The sequence below is a fragment of the Tauraco erythrolophus genome, chromosome 5 (genome assembly GCF_009769465.1).
Source record: "Tauraco erythrolophus isolate bTauEry1 chromosome 5, bTauEry1.pri, whole genome shotgun sequence".
Classification (NCBI taxonomy): domain Eukaryota; kingdom Metazoa; phylum Chordata; class Aves; order Musophagiformes; family Musophagidae; genus Tauraco; species Tauraco erythrolophus.
The window spans coordinates 50,330,200-50,342,917 of NC_141469.1; the positions used below are offsets into that span (position 1 = coordinate 50,330,200).

General features: G+C 39.3%; 1 protein-coding gene across 1 annotated transcript in view; it reads right to left on the reverse strand.

Annotated features, from left to right (window-relative positions):
• Positions 1-12,718, reverse strand: part of CORIN (corin, serine peptidase) — a 154,602-nt gene that overhangs the window by 114,565 nt on the left and 27,319 nt on the right. The window contains exon 3 of the mRNA XM_086611848.1: positions 8,124-8,576. Within this exon, the coding sequence (XP_086467974.1) occupies positions 8,124-8,576 (453 nt within the window). The remainder of the gene's footprint in view (positions 1-8,123; positions 8,577-12,718) is intronic.

Below are 12,718 nucleotides of genomic sequence, written 5' to 3' on the forward strand. Positions count from 1 at the left end.
TACAAGTTTCAGAGAAGCTGATGGGTCTGAAAAGAAAGTCAGTAGCCACAATTCTCAGCCAATTATCTTAAGATATGCCTCCTTGAAAGCTTAATGCCAGGCTAAGCATATCACTTCTTGCTTAACCTCTTGGTCAGTTCATGGTTCGATTTTGACAACAAAAATTTGTTTAAACTACAAGCAACAAAGTGTAAAAAAAAAATAACAGAGGCATAAAAGGCATAAAGCTGAAAAGATTTCTGTTTCTTTAGAGTTTTAAAGGTACACACATCCATAACTCCAGAAGCACACACACACACATCATTTAAAGACTGGAACAAAACTAACTTTGTAGTTATTTCCAAGGAAGGAACCTCCCAGTCTAAAGTAAACCACACTGCTGAAAGGCCGAAGAGTAAAGATACATGGAATTTCAAGAGGGGTGTGATAGTTATCCATAGTACTCATTACAGTATTACTCTCAATAGATACTTGAGATCTGTTATGACAGATGAAGATGTTCTTATGCAGAACATCAGACTGCATTTGGACAGATGATAATCTACAAACAAAAGAGTTGCAATGAGGAACCATGCATTTTTTAAAGGGAATTGAAATCACAAGCCCAGCTAGAGGTAAATGTATGAAAGCCTTAGCAACCTCATTACAATTCTTACACACGTATTTGAAGTTTTTGGCAAACTCAGTTACTGGAGAGCAGCAATGCACCAGGTGATAAAAGCTAGTAAGTTTTTTCTTCCTTATAAACATAAGTTGTAATGAAAAATCTCTCTATATTTTATATAGAGAGTAATAACTTTTATGAATCGTTTGGATTCCAGCTAATGCATCTTATATGTCAGAAACAATGGTTTCCTTGCCAAGCTATGCCCATGCATCCATATGAAACAGCAATGCTGGAATAGGAAAACTGATGAAAACCAGGGTCTTGCTATCAAATTCAGTGAAAATTCACCGTGTGTTTCTCTTCTTAGTCACTAATTTTGTCAAGTCAACTGGAAATTTAGATTTCTGCTAGACAAGACAACCTGCATGGCTCTAGTGGTTATTTTGACTAGTGAAAAAAATGCATTTTTTAATGAGGACTACATTGCCAAAATTTTAGGGCAGCTTTTTTCACTTTGTTTCTTTAATTTTGAGAGAAAATACAGGTATAGGTGAGATAAAGAAACAGAAGCGACCGCTGGAAGATAAAACACTCTCAAGCATGAACTCAAACACCAGCAAAATTAATAGTTACCATATTAGTCTACTCATGCTTGCATTTGCATTAAAAAAAAAAAACACAGCTGAGTGGCTAAACTCCTGGCCTGGGATTTAGGCGACCACTGTTTATGTTCTTCTATGCCAATCTGAAAAAACAAAGCCATTTTCCCTTCAGGAGAAATTCATGTTTTTACTGGATACCTTAGCTTCAGCAGAATAAAAAGCAGCACAACGCAGGGAGAGAAAGGCAGGGAATTTCTTGTTTCTGCACCACGTGACACATCCCATTCAGCTATCCCCACAGCCATTCTCATATTGCTCTTTTCTACGAAACAGCTGGGCCAGACTAGTTCTCTGTAGATTCTAGCTGTGACAGAACACCAAATACCAAGTAAGAAATGCTGGGCAGAGACAAAGAGATTTATTTCATGTATAAATCAAACATAGCTAAACGACAATAGAGAGGAATAGGATAACTGCTAGGCTGAGCCAGGGACTGCAAATAAATTAAATTGCTTAGTTTCAAAGATGTGCATGAAATATGAAAAGACCTAAGAGTCCTCTGCGTAATAAGAGTATCTGTTATTTAGGAAAAGAGTAAAAGATGCAAACAAGGAAACAGAAACGCTATGCTTTTTGAAATGCTTAACAAGTCCTCTGATACAGTGACTCGCTTTTGCAAAGGCACTTTTCCACAGGCACTTTTCCACTTCATTATTCCAAGCAACGTTTAGGGCTCAGGGCTTTTTTCACCCTCCTGCACACTTGTGCAAGCGCGGGGAGGAGCTGACCAGGAACCACATCCATGTTCATTTGGGATGAGTGCCTTTTCCTAGCACTCTGTCAAGTACATTCAGAATAACCCAGAGCTGGCAAAAACATGTCCCTTATTTCTATCCATCTGGCTCTTTACTGAGTCCTTTTCCTAACAAAAGGTCCACAGGCCCAGCGCTCTCCCTTTACTCCCCGGACAACCGGGAGTTGCGCAGCCAGGCTGCTCCTCGGGTGAAAGCCTCTGCAGACCACCTCTTCCACCACCAGCGCCACCTCCCACTAACACACGGGGCTACCTCCCTCCCCTTCTCCGCAGCTGCCACTTCCCGTCCTCCCAAAGCAGACGAGGCCGGTACAGGCCTGCGCCGCCCACCCCGGCTGTCCCCCCCGCCCCCGGCAGCGTTCCCGGCCCCGCTCCCGGCCCCCGCGGGGCTCGGGGCCGCCGGCAGCGCCCTCTGGAGGCCGGCGCGCAGCACCCGCGGCGGCTGGAAAAGCGGGGCCGAAGGCGAGGATGCTCGGCGGCAATCACACGGCGCAGGAACCGCTTCGGGCACCACAGAGACCTGCTGCGGCTTTGCGGGCTGTGCCGAGGACGGGTCTCGCCCCCTCGGAGCCTCACAGAGTTGGAGCCTGCTGGGGGGCGGGGGGACGCCAAGCACGGGAAGGTACGGCAGATCACCAGGCTCGGTCATGTCACTTCTGCTGGCGGGATCTGGATGCTGTCACAGGTCTCCACTGAAACTTTTTTTGTGAAATGGCAGAGGGGTTACTAGACTGTCTGCTGGGAGAGAAATATGAGAGACTTGGCACAGGAAAAAAAGGGATATTAAATATACGTATGCATTAACATCAGTGTGTGGAAGAAACAAAATCAGAGAGTGTAACCCCTTGTCCCAGTACGTATTCCGTTAGTTTACAGGATGTTTTTCTAGGAAGAATGTCAACCCTCACTCTCTCTCTCTTTCTCCCTGTCTCCCCAAATCAGCAGTATGACAAAACAGGGAGTCTGCTTTATTCGAAATGAAAACACCCCGCTAAATCTCATACACTTGAGATCTCTTCTGGGCAGTCTCCCACTTAACTGCCTAACTGCAGCCTACTTTTGTTTCAAAGAGAAAAAAGTACCCATCAAATTGTACTGATATTTATCTTGGAAACACATACTTTATTTTTTAAGAGAATTACTATTTAGTATATGGTTCTTTTTCTGTTAAGCATTGATTGACAGATGAACAGAATACTACTGCATATACTTCTAAATTCCATTAACATACACTATTGAACCTATTGGCTCACCTAAGACTCCCTTCCCGATGTTTTTGCTATCAGAAAACTCTCCAGTGAACAATCCTAGTGACTTAGGACCATGACCCACACCTTCAGAAAACATTTAAAAATGAATTCACACAAACTCAAATCCCTGAACAGGAAAAATGTATTCCTCGGCTTGCTTTCCAACAAAGAGGTAATACAGGATACATTCAACTCAGAGACTGGCCTTTGGTAGGTGCCAGCATTGTATGTTCAAGAATAATTCGAAGAATTTAGGGCAAATATAAGGAACAACCACCTAGGAGTATAACAACAGCTTCTGGCAACCTAAAATCTTGAGCCTTCAAAAGTCAGAGATTGCCACTGGAATACTGTGTTCAAAAGCCCCCAACAGACCAACCCCTCATGAAGTTCTCCAAGCATTTTCATACTTTCTGGTTTTCTCATCATCCTGTGGCAAAAAGTTCCATGATGTATGTCTCCCTTTTTTGTTTTAATTTATTGTCTGGTAACAAAAAAAAAAAAAAAAGGCACCTACCCATACAATGAAAAACAGCAAGTAACTGTTCCCTGTTCAATTCCCCCAGGACACTCAAAATGGCATGGGTATCTACCACAACCACTTACTCCTCAGTCAGCTCTTTTCCAGAAGGAAAACAGTGTCTTCCTCCTATTCAGTGCCTCCTCGCATCTAAGCCATTTCATGTCTCTACTGGTCTGGTTGCCTGCTATTTGCCTTTTCCAGTTCTGCTATTATCTTTCTGAACGTATACGCTGATGTAACGAGATTTTATGGTTTGTTCTTTGCGGACTGCATGATGATACCTAACACCCTATTTGCCTTCTTGACAGGGACAGAGCCAGAATGCTGTCTGCAGCAAACCATCAGGTCTCTTTTTTCAGTGGCAAAGCTAGCTGAGAGTCCAGCGTGGTATTACAAAGAGTTAGGGTTGCTCCCCACTCTCCAGCACTCTTTTGCACCTCTTGGCACAAAGTCATCTACACATCTCATCAGTCACTTTCTCCACTATGAGATCTTTATGTGATTCCCAGCTATTCATTTTAGATAGGTAATTCTGTATTAGCAGAAATGTTCTTCCTTGACTATTCACTGCTTTCCCAGATCAGCAAATCTTGTAAGACTCCATCAGTAACCTTCTTCACTGTGGAGCCTAACCATTCATTCTTATTTTTCCTCCTGTCTTTTAATGAACACTTAGTCTGTGAGAAGTCTCTTTAAGGCTTCTCAGTGAAGATTCTCATTAACAGCATTTTGAAAAGCCAAGTATGTTATATTACCCAGCATTTTCACTGACTCCTTCAAAGAACTTTCTAATAGACTTGTGAGGTATTACTCTCCCTTGTAAAACGAAAATAAATTTCTCCGTCTCTTCCCTATTGTACCATGTATTTCCATTTACTCAGTAATCTATTCTTTACTACAATTTCTGCCAAAGAACTTCCTTCTGCTTCAAGGACTTTTTAAATAATTGATGTCATACGTGCCAGATTTCATTCCTCTCCAGTTAGTAACTCAGCAATGTCTTACTTGAGTTACTTTAAAGTCTTGAGTGAATACCATATGGTCACAATGTTTATGATTTCTCTTACTGATGTGTTCTAATGTCTTTTATTGAAGCTGTGGTTCACCAGTAAAGCAAATCCAGTGCTAAGGATACTAAGATCAGACCAAAAACTTTACAGCCACATGAATGCCAATTCAAATATGTTCAGAGAATTTTGTCTGGTTGGTTTTGCACTGGCAGTCTCTGTGTTGTACGACACATCATTTGTCTTTTAACACCCTGCATACAACCAGCATAAAGTCCAAGTTATGCATGCTTACTAAATCAACAGAAATGCATTCACTTGCTCACATTTGAACCAGATGAAACTCGTACTGATTGATGATCTGCAAGTGTGCATTGATGATGATGGAACATCAGCCTCACACTTCATTTGGAGATTAATTTCTTTATAAGACATGCTTAAAAAGCTCAAACCTCCATTTTACATGAGTTCGAAAGTCATTACGTAAATTCATGGGAGAATGCTCACCAGGACTCACTGCAGATCACTGGAATCTGCTACTACATAATGTTGAAGTGTCTCTGTATGCTAGTCCTAGTTTATTCTTTAGGTGTGCACTCATGGTCGCAGTTGGATCCAGACACTAAGCAAGAGAGATTTAATTTGATCTGTGACCACCATTCCCACGTGGTCGTTAAGTTTTACTTGTACCAAAAAATCCTTTTCACTCCAAAAGCCTATTCCAGTCTCACTATTCCAAAACTTACTTATATCTCATCTCCCAGTTATTCCTCATCTCCCTCAACATCAGAATACATAAGAACTGTGGACATCAGACCATGTTCTCTGCTACCTTAGAGTTGTCTCCAAGAAGCAAAGCTTAGTGGGACAGGAGAGATCAAAGAGACCAAGGAAAAATGTAAGGAGTTAATTTGCAAAGGCCAAGACAAGTGAGGTAGTGAGGAGCCCTTTCTACTCATCAAGATCCCCTGCTTTCTAGTCCTCCATGCCTTGCACAGCCATGGGAACACACTGTATTCTGAGACCAAACTCTTCTGGATCCCCAAAATATATATGCATTTTTAATGTATCTATATGCAGAATTAAGGCAACGTCCACATGAACACAGGTAAGCAAAACACCTGAAAGAGGAATTCAAGACTGAGATTATTGATTAGTAACACACTAGCTCTTGCTGTATCTGATAGGGGGAGAAAAACCTAACTTGAAGTATCTCAGTTTGGGATGGGTTTTTTTTTGTTGTTTCCGTTTTTTAAAGAAGCCTGTGGTATTTCAAATTTATCTTTGAAAATCTTTTGTCCTTTTCTCTTTACACAGAAGAAAGCACCTCACGGCAGAATCCCAGGTAGTCATGCCTACTGAATACACATGCAGTCATACTCCTGTTAGAATGAACTGCACCTACCAGAACAGAGCACATACTTAGAGATTTCATGATAGGCTACAGTGCCTTTCTGTACAATACCAAACTCCAAACATTTGAAAGTTTAGAAATCCAGACCTAAGGTTGTCCTGAGCCACTGTAGCATTGTCCCTGCATCAGCATCCTAGGAGGGAAAGACATCATCTCCCATACACACACACACGCATATTATATCCACCTTGAAATAGTCTGTTCCAACATGATAAGGGAAAAAATTTTACACTGTTTCATCTATACTTCCTGGAATTGCAGGTATCTCAAATTGATGATTAGGCAGATGAATACAAATACAAACACAGAATCTCACACAATATATCTATACTGTATCTACACAGTTACCAAGACTGCAATGCAAAGACCCCATCTTCTAGAATACGAACAGGTAGACCTCACAACACATCAAAGAAGACCTAGTTAAGAAAAACCGGTGGCATATTGCCCTACAGTTTTGCTCAACGTTAATCACCAGGCCACTAACTTTGAGGTGTCCTTTGCTACAGTAACTATTGAAAATTCTATGGGGTGCAGGGGGAGAAAATAAGGGATAAATCTGTTTAAGAAAAATAATTTAGCAAACAGAACCCACAGAAAACCTGCACCATTCAAATGGCCTGTGGAGTCACTACAGTCTAGGGGCCAGAAGAAAATATTGACAAATCATTGATTCGCAGTAAGTTATTATTTTTGAAAGTTATCTTATGAGTGAGAAAATAAGCTATCACTGAAATGCCCTCAAAAGGAATCTCTCCTGTGTACCAGATTTTAAAAAAAGAAAGTCTTATTCAAAGCTTTTCCCTACCTCTACTTCACTCCAGAAAGAACAAGAAGACATAACAGAGCTGTTTCCGAACTTTTATCTGCCTGTTTGATGATGAGGGAGTGGGGACAAACTCCTGAAGGGAGAATACTTAAAAAAAAAAAAGCAGAGCAAAAAATTTCAGATAACTAATATCATGTCTTACAACTTAACTGAGCACAGAATTGAATAGAAGAATCACACAGAGACCGGCTCCTCAAAATAACATATAATTCAGTGGCCTTTCAGAAGTGATCACTACTATCAGATACCATCTCTTCATTTTAATTTTATAGAAATTTCAAAAATACTTTTAATAGAGTGTGCCACTTTTAGGTCATTGACTATCTCCTTTCATCTCTTTCAGATCTCTCTATTACCTGGAGTAAGTTTTGCTTTGTGCTCTGGTGGGATCAAAAGCAAAGGAATGATTTATAGTTTAAGAGAAACAAATTGATTTTAATATGGTACCCTAGTGTTTCAGTTGTTAGGGAAACTTTCATTACCACTGACATGATGAATCAATAAAATTACAATTGCACTAATGAAATGCACCTGCTTTCACAGCCAAACTTAAAAAAACCCCACTTGACCACAGCTGTTACTATTCTCTCTAGACATTTTGACTATAGCCCTCAGAAATGTCATTGGAATTTTATTGCTACATAGAGAAACTGCTTCAAATTGGAGAAGAATTTATCGATCAACATAGAAAAAGTTTGTAACTGTCATTCATCCCAAGTTCAGGAAGGTACTTGCTACATACATGATTTTAACGAAACACAGAAAATTCAATCTGCAAACTGAATACAGTCTGCAATAACTCATTTTCAGCCTTGGTAAGTACGCATGATTATCACCACTTGAAGAATGTATTGTAAATATTCATACCTGAAAGAATTTACCGCATCTTCCTCAACGAAATAGATCAATGTTCTGATAAAAAACCAACTGTTTGCAACACGGAATGTGCAGGACAAAATAAATTATCAAAAGGGACACGTTCCTCAGAACTCATGGGAAGACACTGAGAAGCATGCCAACAATATGTTCTGTAGTTTTTGAGTCAGAATTATGGAGCCAAATAGAATGTAAACTTACTTTTTTTCTGATCCATTTTTGGTGACACAGATGGACGGGTAGAACTCAATACTGGCAGAGAGGTCATCTTCTCTGTGTTGTTGAAGGATGCATCTGTAGACCACAAAGCCGCCTCCTCTGCAGTGGCAAACAGCTGGGTGCTGTCTTCAGAGCCCTCTGCCAAAGCAGCATCATATGTAGGACGAGGATTGAGCTCTGTGGCTTGAGTTGCGAGAGCAAATGAATTTTCCTGGAAAGTCTCTCTAAATATATTTGAGTTCTTGTTCATTTGGTCAATATGGGATAAAGGTGCAGTGGTCCAGGAAGGGGGCCATGTGCTGAGATCTGTTGTGGGATCAGTCTCGGAACTGTTTTCAACTGTGTTTGGCAAATGAACATCAGATGTTTCAATGTCACCGTTAACCGTGAGGACCTCACTGCCATTTGAGTAAAAGCATGTTTTTTCTAACACTCCTAGAAGAAAGGAAAGAAAGCATCAAAATTTCCAGCACCTGGAAGGACAAGTGTTACCAATTTGTATTGGACGGTGAATAATAAATATAATGGCACAGGTTAAAAAAGTAGTATTTATTTCAAAGTTAAAATTAAAGAGAACTAAAGTTAAGAATTTCATGCAGCAACAAAATAACAGAAGCACATCAAAACAAAAGCTATAACTACTACAGGATAAATAGAGAAACATAAATGCTTCCATGAAATAAAAACGTTTTAATCTTACTTGTAGTATGTCACTGAACTCTTACATGTTTGTAATGATAGAGTGTAATTCCAGGGAGCTCCAACAAGCATTTGTTTTATCATTGTTAACAAGATTGTCATACTATTTTTTTTCTCTTTTTAAATTGCATCATGTCTTGTTTTCATAGCACCACCATCTTTGGAAAGCTAATTCTGAAGCTTCAAGGCAACCAATACATTTTTAATATATTTTATATTCACTAACTTTTAAATTGGAAAGAAGCACTGTTTTCTCCATCTAGGATTAGGTAATTTAACTACCACTGCTAAATATAGGTCCATGAGTTCTTTGTCATTCTTCTCTAATACTACATTTTAAATATGTCGTTGTATGCAAAATTTTCAGCACTTGCTGTATTTTTTTTCGTTTGTCATTTATTATATCATAGACAAACATAGACTTTGCTTAGTTATATTCATTGAACAGTTGCAAGCAATTACAGTTCACAAATCAAAATAGGTGCATAACACTAAGGAAATGCATCCCACAAGCATCAGGGAATTCAAACTAAATAGTAAGAGAATCTATTTCTAACCTGTGACTATTACTGAAATATTTAATTAATCCAAATAATAAAGAAGGCATCTCAAACATATATAGGACATATAACAGCTATTTATAAGAGAAACTACAAATACTAACTCAAAAACTTTAACTAAATATATTAGTCATTTTTAATGTTAGAAGTACCGCTCTGTATCACAATATAAGAATTTTTTTTGTAAATAGCAAAAGCAATTTTTGCGACTAGCTAGTCACGTAAAAGAGTTTAACAATCATAATAAACACAATTCAGCTAGACTTGATTACAAATAATTAAAAGTAATCCCTCAAAGCATAAAATCTCCCAACTGTTGTTAAATACCCTGGCAACAATTCATAATTTTAATAACTTTTCTTGTTGTCCACTCCTAACAGTGATACTTAAGCACTCCTCTCACATTGTTTCAAGGCAATAAAGTAAAAACAAGGGAGTGAAGAATATTTGTCCTTTCAATGACGAGACACAAATAGAACAGCCTTTCCTTAGCCAAAACCCAAAGAAAAGGACTAAACCAGGGGTTCCTCTAGCTGGGCTCCATGTGGAAACAAGAGAGTTTTCTGCTTATCCTTTCAGCTCTTTTTCTTCTCTCTCACCCTTACTCTAGCTACAGGCCATCAAGCCAAAAAGATGGTTACACCTGAAGCACATTAGCAAGAATTCACCTCCTGTTTTTCTCTATAAACCCTCGAACTCAAGGCAAATCACACAAATCTTTTCCCTCTGATGCGTAAATTGTTTTTTCCTAGGCTTTCACGTTGATTTGATCCTTCATTAGCTGCTTGGTACAAATGATTTGAGTCCACACAACGCCCACCACTATCTCTCCTGAACTTCCTTTTCAGTTTGGTTATTGTGTTTACCAAAATGTCTAGTTGTATGACCACCTCTCAGTCAGGCATCACCCACCTGCCACTGCTCCAGGCTCTCTCTCTAGCCAAACCCACTGCTCTGCCAACTCCAGACACCACATGCAGCCGGTACCCACTTGGATATCCTGAGCCCCTTCACACTGCTGGTACTGAATTCCTCTTCTCACCCCTTCATGTGCTCTGCAGCTAGACTAAATCAGTTCACTGGCTTGAAATTCAAGGACAGAGCAGGAGGAAATCTTTAATAATCACAGCTACAAATAACTAACAATGCCAGAAGAACTCAGCTTCCTACAGCCTGAAATTACTTTGGGTTAGAAAATTTTATAGGTAAGAAGAAAAGAGAATTAGAATAGAAGAGGCCCCTGAGAAGGGGTGATCTTAGCATTTTCTTTTTCATTGAGTAAGCTTTAACTATAGCAGCTGAAACCAGCATGAAAAACTTGTAAGATTCCTGAAATATAGTGGGGCTCAATGAAACAGTTATCATTTGAGATTTACCATATCCTCATTTATGCAGCCTGGGTTGTTTTGGCTTCAGTGTCACTAACTGTGAGTAAATCTTCGTGTCTAACTTCTACTGGAAGAACCCAGGGGAACTTTATATATATACATGTTAACGTTTCTGGTTTTCCACCAGCAAATGTTCGTAATTCATTGGGATTTGGAGGAATTTACTGCGTGTATTTTACAGAAGCAACTAAAAATCCCCCACCTGCAAATTATTTCAGGACCATTTTTTTGCTTGAGTCCTCTGGTCAGGCCAAATATGAGGAATAAATGTGTTCTGGTTTCACAAATAGGGACCAGTAGTAATATGATTTGCTAAAGTCTAAGGAATTGTGACTGATGATGCTCAGAAATTGTGCTCAGTCATATACACTTTTACTGGGATGCTTTGATTCCAAATAAAGCTTTCAATCTCTATGATTCAGAAGCCTACTTTGTTTCAAGTTTCAAACTTCAGTAGTTCTTCCTGTAGTTTTCAAAAAGTTAAAATGAGGGTTTTTTCCTCCTTTGGAAAAGTGCATAATTTTTTTTCCATAACTCGAGAATAGCTATGGGGATTTTTTTCACATTCTCTCTCTTCCTCCCCAGGCTCCTCTCTTCTCCTCCACTCAACACAAAAATAGAAAAAGCCTGGAAAACATTGGTCCCAAAGAGCTATGAATAATGATTTAAAATTAAAGTAAAAATTATTAGCTATTTATATATCACTCAGCAGAACAGCAGGCAATATGCTACAAGATAGGTAAACTCTTGAAGGAAGTTTAAAAAAACCTTTTGGTTTAATACAGTGGACCAATAAATACCGTTAAGGAAAATATTGAAGTTACCCACTGGAGTCCATCGTCTCCTCACTCAGCCTTATTTCATTCTTTTTCTGGAACTACAAATAATAGCTATGTCTCTCACCACCCATAAGGTCATTTACTTCTTTCACTGAGATCTCAAAATGCTTGTTTGCTTCTTCAACGTATCTTTCCAACAATAGAATTTTTTTCTTCTATTCACAATTTTCTATTGACAACAACTTCCCTTCTCTTCCGGACAGATGTATCACACAATGAACCCCTTCTACACAAAAGACCTTCCCAATTGTATCATCTCAGCCGACAATGAGTAGTATTAAAATTATTTTTAACAAGGACTTTTTTCCCCCACAAAATAACATAACCCTGGGCTCTGCTGCATATGACCTTGAGAGAGGCAGGCGTAGACCTCTGTTTGGCGTTCCCCACTGGCTAGCTCTAGATGACAACAATGTTTCCGCTTAGTATGTGAGGGTTTTGGATCACCTTCCTGAGTCACCTTGTTCTCCCCCTACATTTTTCTCCTATCCTCTCATCTTCCCAATGCAGGGTAGGCAATTCAAGCACTTAATTCCAGGCTATAGAGCCCACTCTCTGAGTTAGGCTCCCATTTGCTTTGATTCTTGTCCTTTTCCCCATAAAAAATACCACTGATATTTTCAATCTTAAATTAAGCTCACTGGACATATTTTTATAGCATCGAAAGCCCTGAAGGAACTATTAAAATATTAAGATACCTAAGGTGATGCTTTAAAACAATCATCTCTTTTTCAGTCTTTTCAGTAATGAGAACTGAATTACTCTGTCTGCTAACGGCCATACAACACATACAGAACATGCATTTTATTCCTGTATACATGCTTGCTATACCCAACTCTTCTTCAGGTGTTGAGTTCATACAGAGCTGTAGACAGTAAATCGTAAGTCAGATAGTTAATTAGTTGAGAAATAGCTGTAACCATTTTGGATTTGTGTCTCCAGCTACAGCTGGACATGTCCAGATGACAGAAACATACAGCACGCTGGCCTTCATTGTGTTTGGTACAAAAATGAGAAACTGGCACCAAGCTCATTCAGTTCAAAGTGATGCTTTGCCAACAGTTCTACTGATCATTTTCCAGTTGCTGTTC